The sequence below is a fragment of the Fonsecaea multimorphosa genome (assembly GCF_000836435.1).
Source record: "Fonsecaea multimorphosa CBS 102226 unplaced genomic scaffold supercont1.10, whole genome shotgun sequence".
In the NCBI taxonomy this organism is placed as follows: Eukaryota; Fungi; Ascomycota; class Eurotiomycetes; order Chaetothyriales; family Herpotrichiellaceae; genus Fonsecaea; species Fonsecaea multimorphosa.
The window spans coordinates 714,544-734,121 of NW_015971644.1; the positions used below are offsets into that span (position 1 = coordinate 714,544).

At 52.9% G+C, this 19,578-nt stretch overlaps 6 protein-coding genes across 6 annotated transcripts; 1 reads left to right on the plus strand and 5 right to left on the minus strand.

Moving 5' to 3' along the window:
* Positions 1-369: 369 nt before the first annotated feature.
* On the minus strand, positions 370-5,485 carry Z520_05836 (uncharacterized protein; the record flags this gene model as incomplete). Its single annotated transcript, XM_016776339.1, has 2 exons — positions 370-5,097; positions 5,156-5,485. 2 exons carry the CDS (start codon positions 5,483-5,485, stop codon positions 370-372), a joined length of 5,058 nt encoding a protein of 1,685 aa, XP_016632658.1.
* A 767-nt stretch (positions 5,486-6,252) lies between these two features.
* On the minus strand, positions 6,253-7,194 carry Z520_05837 (uncharacterized protein; the record flags this gene model as incomplete). The annotated part of the gene is made up of 1 exon (XM_016776340.1): positions 6,253-7,194. The coding sequence occupies one exon, from the start codon at positions 7,192-7,194 to the stop codon at positions 6,253-6,255; it is 942 nt and encodes a 313-aa protein (XP_016632659.1).
* A 507-nt stretch (positions 7,195-7,701) lies between these two features.
* Z520_05838 (uncharacterized protein) lies at positions 7,702-9,249 on the plus strand (the record flags this gene model as incomplete). The annotated part of the gene is made up of 1 exon (XM_016776341.1): positions 7,702-9,249. The coding sequence occupies one exon, from the start codon at positions 7,702-7,704 to the stop codon at positions 9,247-9,249; it is 1,548 nt and encodes a 515-aa protein (XP_016632660.1).
* A 654-nt stretch (positions 9,250-9,903) lies between these two features.
* On the minus strand, positions 9,904-10,932 carry Z520_05839 (uncharacterized protein; the record flags this gene model as incomplete). Its single annotated transcript, XM_016776342.1, has 2 exons — positions 9,904-10,734; positions 10,795-10,932. The coding sequence occupies 2 exons, from the start codon at positions 10,930-10,932 to the stop codon at positions 9,904-9,906; spliced, it is 969 nt and encodes a 322-aa protein (XP_016632661.1).
* A 2,154-nt stretch (positions 10,933-13,086) lies between these two features.
* Positions 13,087-14,332, minus strand: Z520_05840 (uncharacterized protein; the record flags this gene model as incomplete). Its single annotated transcript, XM_016776343.1, has 3 exons — positions 13,087-13,956; positions 14,016-14,149; positions 14,215-14,332. 3 exons carry the CDS (start codon positions 14,330-14,332, stop codon positions 13,087-13,089), a joined length of 1,122 nt encoding a protein of 373 aa, XP_016632662.1.
* A 1,632-nt stretch (positions 14,333-15,964) lies between these two features.
* Positions 15,965-19,576, minus strand: Z520_05841 (uncharacterized protein; the record flags this gene model as incomplete). Its single annotated transcript, XM_016776344.1, has 1 exon — positions 15,965-19,576. The coding sequence occupies one exon, from the start codon at positions 19,574-19,576 to the stop codon at positions 15,965-15,967; it is 3,612 nt and encodes a 1,203-aa protein (XP_016632663.1).
* Between the last annotated feature and the right edge of the window lie 2 nt (positions 19,577-19,578).

Sequence of the window (19,578 nt, forward strand, 5' to 3'; positions counted from 1 at the left end):
CCAAGCACATGCCCAAAACCTCCATGCCCAACAAGTCAACAAGTCCAAGGCTGCATGGATGTGTGAATGCATAGATGGATAGAGGTCGCTATTATCATCTCATGTCATCATTAAAAAGTAGATACTAAGCTCCGTGAGGCTGTGCGAGTGACTGAGAGAACTGAAATGCTCCCGATCATCCTATACCATACTAAACCATACCGCGCCGCGCCGTACCATGCCATGCCATTTCTTTTTCAATCCTTTTTTTGTCTATTATGTACGTTGGACACTTGAGTGCTGCCCGCTCAATGCCTTCTTCTTCCCCTTTTCGCCGACGTCTTCCTTTGCAACGCTTTTTACCTACCTAGGTAGGTAGAATTACTCGGATCAGATCCCCCATCCACCGTCCGAATCGTCGTCGTCGTTGTTGTTGTTCTCTTTTCCCCCACCACTGGTGCTCGCTGTGGCGTCGGCGCTGGCACTGGAAGTCGCTGTAGCAGGTGCAGGTGCAGGTGCAGGTACAGGTGCACTTGTCTCTGCTTTGCCTTCACGGCTCTGCTCTTCTTGGTGTTGTTCTTGGCCCTGCTCTTCCTTAATATCGGCACCGGCGCTGGAGCTGGAGCTGTTGATACCCATGATCCTCTCCAACTCGGCCCTCTCACCACTCATCTCCACCATGCCCCTAAACACACCGCCCTTCCTCCGCATCAGCTCTTTCGGGTTATCAAATTCAAGCACCTTCCCCTCCCCCATGACCAAGATCTTGTCAAAGTCCGCAATCGTGCTCAGCCGGTGCGCAATCACAATCAATGTCGAATCCGTGAATTCTTCCCGGATACTGCGCTGGATCAGCGCGTCCGTCTCCATGTCTACTGCGGATGTGGCCTCGTCCAGGACCATGATTTTGGGCCGTGACACGATGGCTCGCGCGAGACACAAGAGTTGGCGTTGGCCCTGTGAGAGGTTCAGACCCCCTTCGGAGATTTTGGACGAGAGGCTGCGGAAGATGTTGATGTTTGTTGTTGCGGCTGTCGGATCGGCATCGGTATCGTGCTGATGATCTGGAATAATAGGTGTCGCACTTCCGCTGGCCATAGCTGACGAGGAGGCCGTGACCGACGATATCAGATGTACCCGCGCCAGAGCCTCTTTCAGTTCCTTGTCTGTTTGCTGTTCAAATGGGTCCAGGTTGCTCCTGACCGTGCCCGAAAAGAGGACAGGGTCCTGTGGTATGATCGCCAGTCTCGAGCGCAAGTCGTACAGCTTGATCTTGGAGATGTCGATCCCGTCAATGTAGATACTTCCACTGCGAGCCTCGAGGAATCGGAACAATGCGAGTGTCAGTGAGGATTTGCCCGCTCCCGTACGTCCGACAACACCAACCCGCTGGTTCTTTGTCACTTTGAACGTCAACCCCTTCAACACCGGTGGAAGGTCGGGCGCGTAGCCAACTACCAGATCGTTGACCTCGAGGTTTCCCTCGGTGGGCCACGCGGCTGGTGCGTCCACGCCTCCTTGATTCTCCGTCGTGATGTTGCTGTATTCTACGATTCTCTCTGTGGCGTTCATGTCCAGTTCCACATTCGAGTACTGTCGTAGGAACCATATCACACCTTCGCTCAACCCGAGGGCGAAACTCAAGGCAAACCCGGCAAGACTTGAGTCAATGCTCGTAATGGAGACGATAAGTGCTGCAGTGATGGCTGCGAAAAGAGCACCGACCATGTACAACCGCCATCCCATCCATCGATTGAACAGCCAGAGATGCCAGTATGCGCGACAATGTCGGTCGATCTTGGTGTACATCTTGTCGAGGTAGGCGTCCGACTTGTCGAAAGCACGGATCGTCCCAATGCCCATGAGCACCGAGCCGAACTGCTCGAAGACGGGAGACTTGGCATTGCTTTCCAGTCTCTTCACCTCTCGGGCGCCAGCGAGATAACGTAGTGCGTAATACATGCAGACTGAGAGAAGTCCGATTGCAAAGACAATCATGAATGGCGACACGAACACTCCGGCAATCACGACAGCCAGGACGTGCATCATGTTGTGGAGCATAAAGGCCAGATCCATCGCTATCCGCGAATCGAGCATATTGAAGTCGGATGTGAAGCGATTGAGGATACGTCCAACCGGCACAGTATCGAGCCATCGTAAGGGTGCGCGGAGAACTGCAAAGGCAAGGGCTTCAAAAAGAATCTTGGATGCACGAATTGAGGCAATGAAGACGAACAAATAGCGGATTGTGCCGATCAGCCAGGCGGCGAGGGAGATGCCAAGGTAGACGCCCAGGTAGTATCGAAGATTTGGATCGATGGCCGCAGCAGAGTACCGAGTGTGGAGGTGGTGATAGACGGTGCTCAGAGACTGCGAGACGAGCAGCCTATGGGGAGAGACGTGCTCCGTTTCGGTGCGGTATGATCTCGTCCATACACTGATCCAATACGACCTGCCCAGGTAGATGGCGACCCAAACACCAAAGAAGGCCAGGATGAACAACCAATATCCGAACCCGCCAGAGGCCCTGAGATAGGCCGAGTAGATCTTGTACTTGACTGCGCCCGTCTCTCGACTCTCTTCCTCTGTAAATTTCTTGGGGGCGTTGCTGCGGCTTTGCTTCGCGTCGTTGAGGCTCGCGCGCGACGGACGTCGCATGAGATTGTCGCCAACATCACTGAGAGCAGATTTGCGCCTCGAACGGCGTGACTGATTGGTCAACAACTTCTGGAGACCGCCGCCGTCATCGACCGTGAGGTGTCCGACAGCTTCCTCTTCCTCTTCCTCATCCCTCTTTTGCTCTGCTTCGTCTTCTTCCGCAAGGATTGATTTTAGTTTCCCGCTGCGCCGCAGCTCCTCTGTTTGACCTGCTTGTTCGACGGTGCCGTTGGACAACAGAACGCTGTAGTTTGTTTTGGGGAGGCACAGGGCGACATGATGTGTCACCAGGATCCTTGTTCTGCCTTGGCCAAGCTCTCCTACAAGGGCTTGCTCGAACAGATGTCGACCGACGTGGGCGTCCACTGCCGAGAAGATATCATCCAGCACGAGGATACCTGCCCTCGAGTACAAGGCACGAGCAAATGAAACTCGCCATTTCTGCCCACCGCTCAAATTGATTCCATTTGCGCCAATGTCGGTGAGTTCTCCATCTGGCAGCATTTCCAAGTCCTTTGTCAAAGCACAGGCATGCAGGACCTTTTGGTAACGGTCGTTGTCTAGAGGGAGTCCGAAGAGGATGTTGTCTCGGATGGTAGCATTCTCAATCCAGGGGATTTGAGCAACAAAGGCAATGGAAGACTCAATCATCCAGTTACTTCTGTTTGCACCCGAATCATGTCGCTCGGCCGCAGACGGCGGTCTGGGGACGAAGACTTCGCCTCCAAGAACTTCGGCCTCGCCGATGATGGAGGCAAGGAGCAGGCTCTTTCCAGACCCTGTACGACCTGAAATGACACTCAACTCGTTCTTGGGGAAGGCGAGGTTCAAGTTGCGCAATGCAAATTGATTCTCTTCGTTCTCTGGATTGTCTGATGGCCAAGAGATTGTGGCGTCTGTGAATACCACAGTGTCGCCAGGCTTGGTGCTGTCAATGCGTTCAGGCGCGTCAAGGTATTCTTGAACTCGATTCGCAGATACTATAGCATCAAGAAGGTCGGTTATCATTTCAGGAATGACAGCCAATGTCATTTCAATGGCTTCGAAGACGGAAATGGTCGTAAACGCCACTGAAGCAGTCAGTTGCTTGTAGATCAAAACATACGTTGTCAGTGAAACGGCAGCCAGCATGACGGGCCCGAAAATCCAGATGCTGATCAATGTAGTGTCATACACAAAAACTTGCCACTGCGTCTTGAGTTCTCTCCTCCGGGTCTCGAGGATCTTTTCGTACCAATCCCTCTCAAGGGCACTGAATTTGATTTGACGGATGCCCTGCAGAGCCTCAGTCACTACTGCCATCTTCTGGTCACGATATTTCATCAGGTCGTCTTGGGCAGTGGCATATCGCTTCGCGGCTATGATGTTGATAGGCGTGATCAGTGCAGGAGCCGCAAGCCCTGCAAGTAGCGGGATGGGCCCAATCAATTTCGACAAGAAGCCGATGGCAAATATCAATTTGATGGCAGATCCGAGAAAGATGTAGTTGAACGTCGCAAAGTCCGAGATCCGCTTCGAGTCGACCCCGACTAAGTTGATGGTGCTTTGCTTCGATTTTTGAAAATCCCCATCTTCGTCCTCTTCCGGAGCTCGATCTTCCCCCTTTTGGCCAGCGTCGATGTTGACCACGACTTCACCATTGAGATTGCCGTTGGCATGTTCCTGTTCCTCTTCCTGTTTCTTTCCTGTGCCTTTGACATCTTTTCGTCGAATAGCTTTTCCAAACACCACAGCGGACAATTGTTCGTAGATTGGGACGCCAATCTTCATGAATGTGACAAAGAACATCCAAGCCTCGAGCCACGATGAGAGCGTGATGGATAGACCGAGTCCGATCACTAATAGCCATGACGTGAGCGCCACGTCTTGACCTTCATCTCTCGCCTCGAGTGTTTTCAAAATAAAGTACAGGGCGAGTTGGGGCAGGAAATCCGTGATGGAGCATGTTGCTTGCAAAACCCATTGCTGGATGAAGGCCCATTTGTGCGACCAGAAGAGCGTCTTCCATAGTTTGTCTTTACGGCCGACGGCCTCGAACTTGGTTCTTAACTCTCGAGAACGAGCATCGTGGTCAATCTCGTAAAGATCTTCGTAGTCCAGACCCTTGTTTTTAGCCGCCAGAGACAGGATCGTTGAAGCCCAGGAGAAGGTGAGCTTTGATAGCGCAGAAACGGTGTTTTTGCGGTCGACCACTTTATCATTCCAATAGACATCAGGCCGCCGCGGAATTAACAGACCCACGACGAGAAGGAGGATCCCACAGATGAATTGAACGAGCGACAGGGTAAGGTGGGCATTGCGCGGAAGCGGGGTGACTTTCGATTGCCATAGGGAGATATTCTCTACCGCTACAGCGATGGCTATGAGCAAGCTCGACGAAGCTGTAAAAATCCCAAGACGATATCGCTGCGTTGAGGAGGGCGTGGCGTAGATGGCGATAGTTTGAAACAAAACCAAAAACTAAAAAAATGTTAGACGTTGTGGCACTCGATCATCCGGTATCAACCGCTCGACTCACCCAGGTTGCGAATTGGAGCCATTGTTCAAGCGTGAGTGATAGATGCGGGCGAGTAGTTGTCAGAACAGCAGTGGCCAAAGCATCAAGGAACGCGATGGTAGAGATTATGATTAGTATTAACCGAACGACAAAGTCGGAATATGCTTGCTGAGATTCCTCCGTGGCCTTTCCATCCTTATCCTCATAACACCGAGACAGCTCTTGATATTGGTCTTTCTTTGCTCGAAGACGAAGGAGAATCTGACGGAATGCTGGGGTTGAGAGAGCGCCTACAGCGGCAAGACATGCTATTGAGATTGCGACAGATGTTGATGTATGATGCGCCGTCATGATGTGGTGGGACATGCAAATCGGATCAGAGAGTTGGGCGTTTGAGGGACATGGCATTTGACATTGACAGGGACTCGGATGGAAAAAGGTATATGAACGATCTTGTGTCCTGCTTGGAGGGACGAGACAGATATTAGGAAAAATTAATGGCAGAGGCGGCGGTAGGGCAGTGCGATGTAGTGCAAAGCGGGAACCGGAACCATGCAGCTTCGCCCAACAACTCCACCTGATGGCAGTTGAGATTGTGCGTAATTGTCCCTGGAGTGCCTAGTTACTGACAAGACTTCTGCCTCTTCTCGTCGTAGATGACTATTGTGACTATTGTCATCCGTCGAAGCTGAACTGTGGCGGCAAAACAGAAACAAAACTCGTATTCGGACGGTGAAACAAGATTGGGCAGCTCGATAGCTTCCTCGCTACTCGTTAAACACCATGTTCATCAACCTATGTAATTATCTCAATAGCCATTGGCAGGGACCATGGATCCCTCCTATCTACCGAGCCACCACCACTACTACCTCGCTAGTCGCAGATCCCCAACCCTGTAGAGTTGGCCATGACTCACCCAGATATGGATCCTTTACGGGGTGTGCATGATGCGTCAAGAGATATGCCACCAATGCTGGGCGCAAGGTTCACGCATTTGAGGATGAACAACGTTGTTAGAGGCAGATATAGAAAGTATTCACTCAGATTCCTAAAAGCTATCTTTAAAATGCCAGATCAATCCATACTCCTGTGTTGTCCCATTCGCTTTTGGCCCTTTTTTATTCCGAGTCGATAACCACAACCTCGGCCTCTGCTTCTCCAACGCTTTCAATCTTGAGCATGTCACCCGCATTGACATGAGTCACATATGCGCCATCTCCTTCCTTAAGTATCGCGCCCTCTCGTCCGTCCAGCCGGATCTTGGCCTTTCCACCTTTTGTTTCCGGCAAGTGGATGTACACCTTTCGGTCGGATTTGGATGTGACAAGGTCTCCGCCGCCCACTTGGTAGGTGAATGTATTGTTCGTGGGGATGATGCCTGCACTAAACACGAGATCGGCGTGAATGGGAATGGTGCCCTCCTTGGTGGGGATGGCTGCCTTCTCGTCCTCCAGGCTCGCGTTGGGACCCGCCTTCAACGGAGTAATGATTGTGACAAAATCTTTGCGCTTGTCTTCCTCCGAGAAGGTGCTGGTGTGATAGATGGGAGGCAAGTTCCTCTTCCACGGCAGGGCCCAGATCTGGAGGAAGTGCACCCAGTCCTTGTTGTGTTCATTGTACTCGCTGTGAGAGATGCCCCGTCCGCCCGTGGTGAACTGCACATCGCCGCGGTGAAGGCGGTAGAATTTGTCCTTGTCTTGAGATTCAGCCCCTTTCTTCTGCATCGAATCGCGATGGGTCAGTTCGCCCGACAGGACGTAGGAGAAGATTTCGGCGTTTTGATGGAAGTGTGTCGGGAACCCTTCGCCGGGCATGACGCGATCTTCGTTCAAGACCCGTAGGGATCCGAATTGCGAGTATCTGGGATCATACCACCCGGCAAAAGAGAATGTATGTTTGGTGTCGAGCCAGCCATGGTTGGCTGCGCCTCGGGTTTTGGAGGGGCGGGGGACTATCTTTGCGTGGGAGAGATTCGACATGGTTGCTTTCAGGACGGCGGCTGCTCTCATGGAATCCGGGGTGTTCTTGGTGGTGGTGTTGGTGTTGGTGCTGCTAAGCATGAAAAACGCTGCGATTACTGTGAGAAGTGCTGTTGATGTTATGAAGACTTGTGTTTCTTGATGGGCCAAATGAGAGAACATCGAGTGGGAACGAAAATTATATACTTAGACCTGGGTGCCGGGCAGAGCATGGTAGACACCTCGAGAACAGCCTCGTGGGCGCATTATAATAGACTTTGTAAGTCAATGGTCAAGCAAGAAGGAGTAAACAGCTTGTGGTAAGCGAGAGGAAGTGGTTATCCAATCCTTGGGTAAGCGAAGAGTTGCTGCAAGGCCCGTCCACGGGCCGCCCGCCAACCAGCTGCACGCTTTGACTCTTTGTCATCAGCGGAATTGTGGTGGTGCACGTGGTGATAATGGCTTGGCAATGACATCATGCACCGAATGGCACTCGGTCTTGGGCTTTCCCTTTTGGGACTCCGGCTTCAACCACCATCTGCCTACCTAGGTAGGTATCGTGGTATCTTCCTCGTCAGTCGCCTGTGAGATGCTGTCCCGCTTATGTTAATGAAGAGACACAACCCTGATGCAGCTATAGAGGACTCAAGTGCTCATGCAGAAACAAAACATTCCGAATCGGATCTCGCTCTGCCGGCATCCCTGAGACGATCCATCTCCCCTCCCCTCGCCAATCCCCGGCGTCTGAGCCGCATCCCGTCGACAACCAAATCGACCACAGCAGCTGTCGAAGCTGGTGAGCTCGAAATCCACGATCATGTGTCTTTCTTTTCTTCCAAACTCCTCGCGGCGACACGCCCACCCATTGGAGGCCAGCCGCGGCTCTCACACGCCGACTGGCTAGCTCTGTACCGCCGAAATCTCAACGACAGGGGGCACCATTTCGTTGTTCACCAGCACGACCATCCCATCGCAGGCACCCACTATGATCTTCGACTACAATGTAATGCAACGAGCTCAATCAGCTTCGCTATCATGTACGGCCTCCCCGGCGACCCGAACAGCAGGAAGTTAAACCGCAATGCCACCGAGACCCGAGTGCATAACTTGTGGAATCACCTCATCGAGACCGCCTCACATGACACGGGAACGATGTTGCTCTGGGACACTGGTGAATACGAGGTGTTGGCCTACGATTCTTCCTCGAGAAAAGCCAGCGCTGCCGACGACGCTACAGCCACCGAAGGCTCAGACCTGGACACTGACGGCGACAGCGATTTCCCATCCACGAAAAGGGCCGAGTCAGAACCATCAAAGCTCCACCGCGCGTTCCAGAATCGCAAGATCAAGCTCCGTCTGCACGGTACACGGCTACCCAGGAACTACACTCTCAGCCTGAGACTGACTCACGACAACAATCGAGTCGTACAACCAGAGGCGCCAGCGTTCAAGCGACGAAAGAGGAACTATCAGAACTCATCAACCGGCCCAGCGCGCCGGAAATCGCAACTTGAAGCGCATGACACGACAGATTCAGACAGACCAAAGTCTCCAATGGCCGAGATATCTTCAGATTCCGACATCAACCGCCACAGTTCGAGACGCTCTCCCAAGCTCCGTCGGAGCGTATCTTCTCTAATGCGCACAGCATCTCCACCACACCCGAGGCGGTCTAATTCTGTCGCTGGAGACCAATATCAAGAGCAAACACCAACCAGACCCGCAGCCGCAGCGAAGGAGGAGCTCGACGAAGAAGCCTCGATCCGCCGCAACAACGCGTACCCAGGCGCAACCAACAGCATCAACTCGATCCACCAACGGAGATGGTTCCTCTCCCTCGACCGCGCCGCGTGCGGTTTCCGCCCCACGAACCAGACCGCCTTTGGACAGAAGGTGTGGGAGCGACCGCGTCTATCCTCCTCGTCGTCCTCGTTCTCGTCCGCAGCAAAGGCGCGAGATGTCGGCGCCGGTGGAGAACAAGGACAAGGACACGAGGAAGGCAGTGCTGAGTCGTTGGGCGGCTTCCACCCCTTCCACGTCCTGGGCAGGGACGTTGAGGTGAGCGTCCTGACAGGCCGCACCGCCGCCGAGGTGGCATCCGACGAGGGACTCGTGGGATATAAGCCGCGCGGAGGGTGGAGGGGCGTGGTGCAGTGAAAATAGTAAATCCACAGTGGCGAGCATAAATACTAGAAATCAAGAACCTTGACCCTTTTATTCTTCCGTAGGAAGTATCCCCGGATATCAATCAAATATCCAATCTCTCCCCTGTAGTACAGTAGTTCGCCATACGCCGTACCGTTGAACCACCCCTCCTGACAGGCAAATCTCGTCCAGGTCAATACGAGGTATTAACTCATAGAAGCAGACTTTTAATCGCGCCCAAGGACGAAGGAGCAACGATTCGATCGTTGAGAAATTTATAAATAATAGTGGCCACATGTAGGTATTCACTCGAGCCCAGGATATCCCCCCAAACTCATCTCCGTATGCGCCGCACGGCAGCGGCAGGCCTTTCACTGTCCCTGCCTGTCCTGTCTGCAGGTGGTCACGGATGGCGCATTGTAGTCCACAAATATCCGTAGAAGCCATAGTACTCGGTACTGTTTTCAGCCAGGGCTGAGATCCCATCGTTACATGTATGCCTGGGTTGTGCCGAGCTCATAGCCGGCATACCTGGCATATACTTTAAACTCCAAATCATTTCCTGTTCCTTTTCCAGATCCTTTACTATAGTTGTCACCATCGCCGCAACGTAATAACCCAAGCCTCACACGGACTCCTGACCATAGTTCACCCCCAGAAAAGTCTTTAAACGCCCTGCGGTCTGAATGGCTCATAAGCGGCGCCTCTCTGCGGCGCATATGACTGGGGGCCAAGCGTATTCAGCGGCACGCTCTGCTGATCACTTGGGCCCATGTATGGACTTCCCACCCTCTCATACGTGTAGGGCGTCTTTTCCGCTCTCGTGCGTCTGGCCTCTTTGCTGCCTGGGTTGTAAGGGCTTCTTCCACTGCAACAGCAGACGCTGAGTAGCCAGAAGAATGCCGCCCCAATAGCCAAGGCGCTGCCGATCCACGTGACCGAGAACACAGAACTGCCCAAGGTGGTCTTGATGCCGTAGTCCTTCTTCAAGGTTTCGTTCAAGGCGGCTTTTAGGACGATGTAGACAGCGGTGGCGGTGATGGACCCTGCCACGAGAAGCAGAGCCATGGCAGTAGCGCAAAAGGTCGTGAAGAAGGAGCCCCATCTCGAGAAGATGGCCGAGATGCCCACAAGAAGAGTGACGCACGAGGCGATCAGTGCACCAAGGTACAAGTAGAAGATTGCCTTGGAGGCGTCGTGGTAGACATCCACTCCATCTCTAAAGCTCTTGGGCAGATAGTCATCCACGGGGACGCCGGTATTGTTCAAGCCCCAGATCTTGATCGGATTGAACCAAAAGTAGGATTTGGGGTCCGTGCAGTTCGCGTAGGTGTCGTTGCCATTCCAACTGCAGTAGCTGCGGAGATAGATTGTGTAGAAATCTTTCATACCCAGAGATTGCTTGGCCGCTTCGAGGGCACCACCCAACAGGGTCGTGTTGGAGTTATCTCCGAGAAGATTTGCAGAGGAGGTCAATGTGAGGTTGGTCATGTCGATCTAGAGGTGCCATCCATGTTAGATAGAGCGCTCGTAACCTCTCCTCATAACATTGCTTACCTTTACAAAGTATAGGTCGTCGAATGTCTTGCTGCGGTCGTAGTTTCCCCCGATGAAGACCAGTACCACACATATTAGGACGCCTACTGAGAGAAGGAATGGCGCTGCTATGCAGCAAACGCGGCCTGGGTTGACCATGCTGATCTGATGTTCTCTGGCACTGTGGAAGGTGGTGTGCTCAGAGGAGTGAGACGAAGTCGCCTTTTTCAATTCTCGTTCAGCTGAGGCTTATTGGAGAGGAACGGTTTCAGGTGCGGGGAAGAAAGATCAGAGTTCGAGACCCTGTTCGATATCCAGGGCGATAGCAATAGTAGCAAACGAGAGACTTTTGTGAAGAAACTGGTGTAGAAGATGAAGAAGGAGGAAAAGAGTTTACAAGATGGACTTTTTTTGTTTTGCTCGAGAAAAAGGGAAAAGAGAAAGATAATGGCAAACAGCGTGAGATGTGACAGATGGTCGTTGGGTCGGGGGCCGTAAGATTATGGGGGCAGTTTTTGAGCTTTCAGCAGTAGCAGTAGGAGTCTGTGCAGGCTCACTAGCCTAGCGGTCGCAGCGAAACCCGGCCTAGGGTTTTAGGATGAGGTGGAGCTGCAGCCACAGCCGCAGCCGCAGCGAGCAAAGTCGAGGATAGGCGAATTGCCAGAGACGGACAATGTGCAGGGGACCAATCCTGACTGGGTGAATGGAGAGTGGATGGCGATGGCGATGGATGAGAGAAGACGCAGGTAATAATAGAGACTAAGGAAGAGTAAGCGAGAGAAGAGCGAAGAGGACTTGATGAACAAGCTGAAGAGGCAACGAAAGTCAAAGGAATTAGTAGTGAGAGGTGAAGCGACCATCGTTGTGAACGAACTCATGTCGAGGCTTCTTATTTTCCTTCAGGTGGCACAGCAGCCCGTGGATGAGGAGGAGTGAGTGGCTCAGCCGTTGCTTGGTGTTTGACGGTTGATGCTTGAAAGCTTGGAAGGAAACCATCATACCAGGCCAGGGCGCAGGCGCAGGTGAAGGCGCAGGATGGCCACAAGGGACACACAACGCGCAACCGAAGCGGCTGAAATTTGCCATGGGCGGAGGGATCGTCGTCGTGCTGACTGGCGTTAGTTGGGGCCCGTTATGGAGTATTTCTTTTCCCCTTCATTCCTCCTTCTCATCAAAAAGGGTGAATTGGCCCAATATCTCTTTCTGGTACGAAGGCAGGTTGATAGTACCTGATAGAGCATATGACCAACGGCTCTTCAGATGATGCTCGATCGGAGTAATCATATATATTCTCTCGATCAAGTAGTGACCACGATGTATGTATCTCGTACGGAATACCACTCTCCTAATTACCTAGTATCCTTGACAAGTACTCAAAGTCAATGTCCATATGTACCTCATACCTTGGGAACCCAAGCAAAGTACGCATATCACCACACCTGTCCACTTATCGCTTGAGTAGGAGTTCTCGTAAAGCCAAAGCTGCAGTCTTTGCCTTCCCTGACGAGTAATTTCTCCTGGCGGGAAGGAGCGAGCCTCTGATCCTACGACGACTATTGCCGTTCTAGGCGAGCAGGATGAGTAAAAGCGCCTGGACTGCAGGGTGCTCGTGGTGTTGGTACGAATAATAGTGCCGAATGCTCTACGCCAAATCCTCGTCTAAAGGCTTGGATAAGCAAGTCCGCTCAGCTCATGGGATAGTCTATTTATAGACGTACCCAACTCGTGCTTCGTTGCTACGGCCCACGAGTCAAGTCGTCGCTGGCTGAACACGCGATCACCTTCCAGACGGCTGCCACGTGATGCTGCGGGCTACTCATAAGTTGTACCGAGTACGAGATGCCTACCTAGGCAGGTATGCTTCAGAACGGCTTCAATTGCACGAACATATACATCCATACATTTTCATTGCACCAAAAGACAAGCCAGATTCTGCTTCCATTATTATTACTGCAGTGGAACAACATGTCATGGACTCCCTTTTCCTTTGTTTTGCTCCCCACACGATTTCGGCGACGACGGTGTATTATCGCGGATTCAGAAGACAGAGACAAAAAGACCGCAATTCCTCGGGTGACAAGTTCCTCTGCTGTGTCCACTCGCCCGCGTATCGACTCCGGATTTCCTGCTGCGCCATCCAATGGGTACCTCGCGGGGTGATTCGTCCATCTCCATCGGGACAGTACTCTCGTCGCCCACTTCATGTCTCTCAGCCACGTTCCTCCATCATCTTCATCGTCGTCATCGTAATAACTTGGTCATGCCACCCTCGTCCGCAATCTGGTTCGTGGTTGTGGAGATCGCTATCGGTCACTAAGCGGCAACGGCATGTTGACCTGTTGTGAACTCCGAGTTAGCACCTTGGGTCTTATGTCCAAGTTGTTGGTAAGGGCCGGCGCATGGAAGCACCGCTCTCAAGAACTCACCATTGGTCTGCTGCGGTCTTTCTTCTTCTTCCTCTTCCTCCTCCTCTTCTTCCTCCTGCTCATACTCGCCGTGTTGGCCCGCGGGAACCCAGCCGTCGCGATCGTTCTTCATGGGGGGATCCTGGCTGGCCAGATCAACTCCCTCGCCCTTGGCTTTCCTTCTCTGGCTGAGAGTGCGTGATCGCGTGGAGAGCTTCGCGCTGACCTGTGCTGTCGATGACACCCAGTTGGTCAAGGCATCCTCGCAATCCTGGATGATGGCCTTCGAAGCCTCATATCCGTCATATGCGTTACGAGTTTCGCCGGGCGTGACTGGAGTGTCGTCGATGAGAGTCAACAGATGCTTTCCGTAGCCAGCAATGATGGCAACCTTTTCGCAGTGTTCGCGGATCGCATCAAATTGGTAATTGAAAGCAGCCTTGAGCTTCTCGCGGGTGATGTTGGAGAGCTGCGCTTCGGCGACCAGCGATTCGGCCTCGGCCCGGACAAGTTCCTGCTCGAGGACAACAATACGAGGGCTATTGGGTTCTTTGTATTTGAGCTGCGCAATCTGGTCCGTGATCTTCTGCTTGCGGTCTCGCGACGGCTGGACCGAGGCCTCGATGTTTCGGATCGACTTGATGGTAACGCGGTATTGATCGTAGCGGTCCACGAACTGATCCTCCAGTTCGCCAATCTCATAGATCAAAACACCGAGCTTGTCCGTCACATCACTGACATCCTCGTCGCAGCCTTCACCCCAGATAGAGAGTTGTTGCTGTTGAGCAGTCAGTGAGACTAGAAGACAGCTAACAGTAACAACCAGGCTTAGCTTACAGCAACTTCCATTCGTTCCCGACCCACAAGTTCCATGCTGCGCATGACGTTCTTCTCCATCTTGACGAGCTGGGAAAGCTTCTTGGCTAGATCTGGCCCAAACGCGCCGGCGGTGCCCTTTCGGAAAGCATGTCCTATTTCTTTACATCAGCACTGATCGCTGCAGTGTGTGACCATAAGGTCCAAGGGTATTGTATACCAAAGTTGCCTCGGCCGAACAGGCGCCCACTTTTGGTGGAAGATGGCGGAGGGGGAGGGTTCTCAATCTGAGAAGCTGTAGGAGCGCGCGATTGGCGCATAGAGTATGTTCGATGCATCTTGAAGGGCGGGAGTAAGGATGAGAGTTTTGATGGTGGTGGTGAGTGAGCGAGTCAAGGGAGGTGGTCTGAGGGGGGGCGCAATCGTGCTCAGCTGGTTTACAGCGGGCAGAAAGTAGAGGTCGGAATCCAAGCGCTCTCTGTGCGCGATGTTGCGTTAGCAAAGATTGAAATGGATTTGGACAAAAATAATGCCAGCAGCTTAATATGACCAAATGATTGTTGCGAGGAAAGTGTGTAGAGATAAGAAAGTCAGCGAAGATGTCAGTGGCACCAGCAGCATTGTATGCGAGTGATGAGGGAGTTCAAGGGTCAGGGCCTGGATGACGTCTCGGAATGGTGCGGGAGCCGTGGATGGAGTGGTGACGGCGACCAAGGCTGGAGGCGCAATGGAGGGCGCCCAAGTGCCTGGGTGCCTGGGTTGTTTCCAGCCCCCAAGATTGCCCTTCGGCCCTAGGTCAAGACTTCTGGACTCTGGAGTGGTGACGAAGAGGGAGGCAGGGAGAGTTGGTCGCAGCGACGGCGATGGAGACGGGGCCCGCCACAGCGTCACTTTCCAGCTCCACCGCCGAACCATGGCCTTTTTACCTCGTTGGACGACTCCGCACTGGGCCGTCAAGCCAGCGAAAGGGAAATCAACAGTATCGACTTACCAAAGTTTTAAGTCCAGCAAAAGTGACGGCGGGATGAGGGTGGAGGATAGATTGGCAGGGGAGGTGAAATATTCAAGCGACGCAGGTACAGACGAGAGGAGAATCGATCTTTTGGAAAAAAAGGTCGAAGCTCTGAAGCTTGGGGAAGCTGCAGGTTTTTGAGCTGGAGCTGATCTTTTGGGGAAACGGGTGACATCCAGGCACTTGAAGATGGATGAATAAGGGCCGAGTAACCGCTGCGACCGCCAGCTAGCTAAGCAGCTAGGAAGGGAGCTAATATCTAGGCGGTGATAGGTGACACGGGTAGCACCAGGTGGCAACTGGGGGGCTCGGGGGGTGGCACAGGGGAACAAGCTCCCACTAAATCGACTTGCTGCTTGCCGCCTAACCTGCACCGAGTAACTAGAGCAACTGGGCGGGGCTAGCCATCACGTCCACGCCGCTCACGTCATCGAATTGCATCAAAGAATCAAGAAGATAAAGACGTTTTGAAACATCCATCAGCTTCCTCAGCTCGCACGACTGACGTCCTTTGTCCTGTACCTAGGGTTGGCGCACCAGGTACCGAGTACAGGGGTTAGAGTGCCGAATCAAGCTATCTACCTCATACCATCACCAACGCCGCAACCACCTGTCTAACAGGCTAATGGACTGTCAATCGCTCAGCTACGTAGGTACTGTACCAAATGAGGAATGTAGCACCGCCACTGTCCAGCTAGCTTCTCGTGGTGACTAACCTTGACGGAGTAGTTAGCACAGAGATCATGCCCGTCACGCAAACCCTGCAGCTGGGATGAATGCTGGTCCGTCCAAGTAGTGAACATCAGTTCCTGTCATTCGCCGCAAGCTTCCATTGTTCCTGGCCGATCTCCACGAGGCACATCAATGACCCACACAAGGTCATGACCCTCGTAGCGACTCCATATCGAGTACTCGTACGGAGGACTGCTCGCTTGTCCCTTTCCTGGGGCGGGCGTCTTTAACGTCGCATGCGCTGGTGCCGATGGGGCTTTCTTCTCCGTGAACCATTACTCGGCCTCCCAATTTCAAGTTCATCATCCATATCACCATGTTCAGAGACGTTGCCATGACTCTCATAGTCTGAATCCTCCGGATCGTCGATTTCGAGCCCTCGCATCATCTCCTCTCCTGAGCTGTTCGCTGCTCCTTCATTCGAACTTGACCCAGAACTCTCAGACTGCCGCCTCTTGCGTTTCTGCCGCGGAGGCACCACGGGAGACTGCGTGCTCCGCTCCAGGCTGTTGCGCTCCTGGCTATACCGCTCCTGGCTGTTCCGCTCCTGACTGTTCCTGTCAACGCTTTCTTCTGCTAGCATATTCGTTCTGGTGGTTCGTGCAAAACGGTCATGAGAGAGAGGGATCCGTGCTCTCTCATTTGACGCTTTTTCTCCTGGCTCCCAGAAATACTTGACATGTTCCTCGTCGTAACCATACTTCCACAGTAGCTCTTCTCCAGCCTTGACCCGTCGTCTCGCAAACAGTCCGATCCGCACCTGCCCACTGCACAAAAGACTCCTGGGCACCACATTAATAAACTCGTCCTTTTGTGAATTGTTCATAAATCTCATCTTGTTGCCGTTTACAGACGCGTCGATCTCCTGGGACGCATTGAGGGCGAAGAGATATTCCTGGTTTTGGAGATGATAAAGTGCGCCTCTTCTGTCGGCTTCCTTCTTACTGACAATCTCTCCGACATATTCACCAATGAATTCGCCCTTTGGAATGTCGACGACGCTGTAAAGCCCGTAGCCCTGGACCTGGCTTGGAGCCTTGGTCGTCTTAGCAGGCACACCCAACTGGATGCGGTTGTTTCGGCAGCGACCTTGTCGAATGTCGTTCCTGTACTTGTTAAAAGAATCCAGAACATCAAGCACGCCACATTTGAGGCAGAGATGAGGGTCGCATTCACGATTGAGCTTCCAGCATTCGCACCTCGAGTCTTGAAAGCACGTCTTTTTCCCAGCAGCTTTGCAGTTGCACCCCCGGAAACGTCGTTTGCAGGACTTATCACACCCGCAGAACCATTCACAATGTACCTTGGCTTCCGCACACGAGCATGCCGGATTGTTCTCGCAAGGCCCCTGGTGGGAACAAGGGATGAACGGTTTACGCTTATCCAATCCCATGCTTTTCGACACATCGATTGTGTGTACCCGACTCCTTTTTTTCTTGCCTGTTGTCTGGTCTGTGTCTGGCTGGGCAAGGCTAATCTCAGCTGCCGCGGGGAGTGGATCGTTAGAGTGCTCGACTCTATAGATCGAGAAGATGATATGGTGGAAGATTTTCATGCAGCTTACGTCCTTGAGCACTCGTGAGATAAGGCAAGGACCTCGTTGACTGTGGAGGTAGAAGCCCATGAGCTTCTCGACCATCTCTTTTTGGGAGTGCGACACGAAGGGCTGGAATTTTACGTCTGATACCATGGTATCAAGACGGTTGTTGACATCCCAGAAGCACGACGAAGAGCAGAACTGGTCGTCCGCTAGTATGGGCCTACTGTGGTTTTCCTGCATCCGTCTGGTGCCCCTGATGGTCCCGTCGGGGTGTCGCCCTAGAAGCCTTCGCAAGTTTGTTGAGGGCTCTACGCAGAATATTCCGCATAGGTGAGTGTCCTTCTCAACCTTAGGCTCGGCGCTAGGCCGCGACACGAATTTGCGTATGTTACGGTCAGACTCATCATCGTTGATGAGTGCCCTGGATGTTCTCAGATCTTGCTCTTCGTCAGAGGGTTCCTCGTAGGCACCGTGATCCGGACATTGGTGACGAAAACAAATTAAGCAGAAGCCAGGATCTTGCGCCGTAGCTGCCTGAGATTCCGCATATCGTGGTTGTATGATCTCGCCGAGGGCAAGATGCCACAGACTTGACCCAACGATCTCGTGGAAGGCATAGGCCACCAGTCCTGCGAAAACAAGCCTTCGATCATCGGGCCGTGGCAGATGCTTGAAGTCTTCAACCAAGTGGCTCCGCCGGCTCTCTGGATCAGCCAGGCCGCATATTTTGCACCTACGCTTTTGTTCTTTTTTCCATGCCGAGTGGGAACGCTCCGACCAGTTGAAGTCGATTTGGCGGTCAGGTTCAAAGTGGTCCTGCACAAAGAAGTAAAGGATGTCGCTCTTCAGCATCTCAAGCCCGCTGAACATGTCCTCGACCCAGGGCTCCCAAAGCCATATCAATTCTTGGCACGCACGCTGTTTCGCCAGGCCCGGGAAGTCGATTTTGTGTCGCTGTTCGAATTCTTCATACTTTCTGGAGGCGTCTGGATCATCGACCTCGTCTTCTACGTCGTAGGCTCTGTGACTGGCGGTCCGATAGTTTGGTGCAAGAAAACTCGTGCTTACCCTGCCAATGGACCTGAATTTTGGCAGTATGGTCGTTTCGGCCAAGAGGTCCTTTTGAGGTGCTCGAATCAGCTCGTCGTCTCCATCTGCAGTTGGTTTCCCGTTTTTGCCAGCTCTCCGTCTTTCTTCGGTGAGCGCCTTGAAGGGGTCTGGGAGATTTGAGTCAAGGTCGGGACCGGGACACATTCTTGCAGTGACAATAGCCTGGCTCACCTCGGCTCGGACACTTGTTTTCTGCCACTTGCGTAGATCTCGACGTAAAGTTCTCACTAACATTAGGAAAAACTCGACGTTGACACGGATGGTAATTGCATCTGCCGAGGGCATCGAAGACTCAGACGAAACACTGTGGATGTCGACGTCTTGGCCTCCTTCATTCACGCTGGACGATTGTCCGACATGTCCGTCTCCTTCACTCACGCTGGACGATTCCCCGACATGTCCGTCTCCTTCACTCACGCTGGACGATTCCCCGACATGGCCGCCTCCTTCAATCACGCTGGACGATTCCCCGACATGTCCGCCTCCTTCGTCTTCCATTATAATGTCCTCTTCAAACTGCTGGCCCGCGGGCTCTTTTTGTTCGCCGTCTGGATGCTGTGGTTCCGGAAGCCGGAAAACGAGCCTGAGTGGCTGTCTTTGAGCGTCGTCCTCATCTGACTCACTGGATACACTTTCACTCGATGATCGCTCCTGCTCCAGGCTCGGCACTTTGGTGGTCTCTGAAGTTGCTTCTTTGGTGGCCCCTTTCAACGTCGACACCAAGGATGGAGACCCCTGTGTAGGATTGGGTGTACTTTTGTCGTATTGGCTATTGCTCGCAACGGAAGGCGGCACATGTCTGCTGTCCATAGGAACCGAAGTATCCGCGGATCCGGAAGGCGATCTTGATTGTTTGGGACTTTGACTTTGAGAATCGGATGTTTGGCGATGCGTGGACGACTCAGTATCGATCAGATCAGGGTGTTGTTCAATGACAGGAGATGAACTTTTGGACGAGTTTGTACTCTCACTCTCAGAATCCGATGACCTGTCCTGGGAATTCGATGGTCTGCTCTGGGCATCTGATCGCCCCTCGGCAGTCCCTGCTGCAACAGATTCCTGGCCTTCTTCTCTCAGCAGTGAGACGGCAGGCGTTTGTGTTCTGTGGAGAACCTTCGACCGTGGAGGTGTTGATGCATAGGCTGGTAGCGAGTCTCCTAGCTGTGTGCGCGCTCGCTCTGGGCGCATTG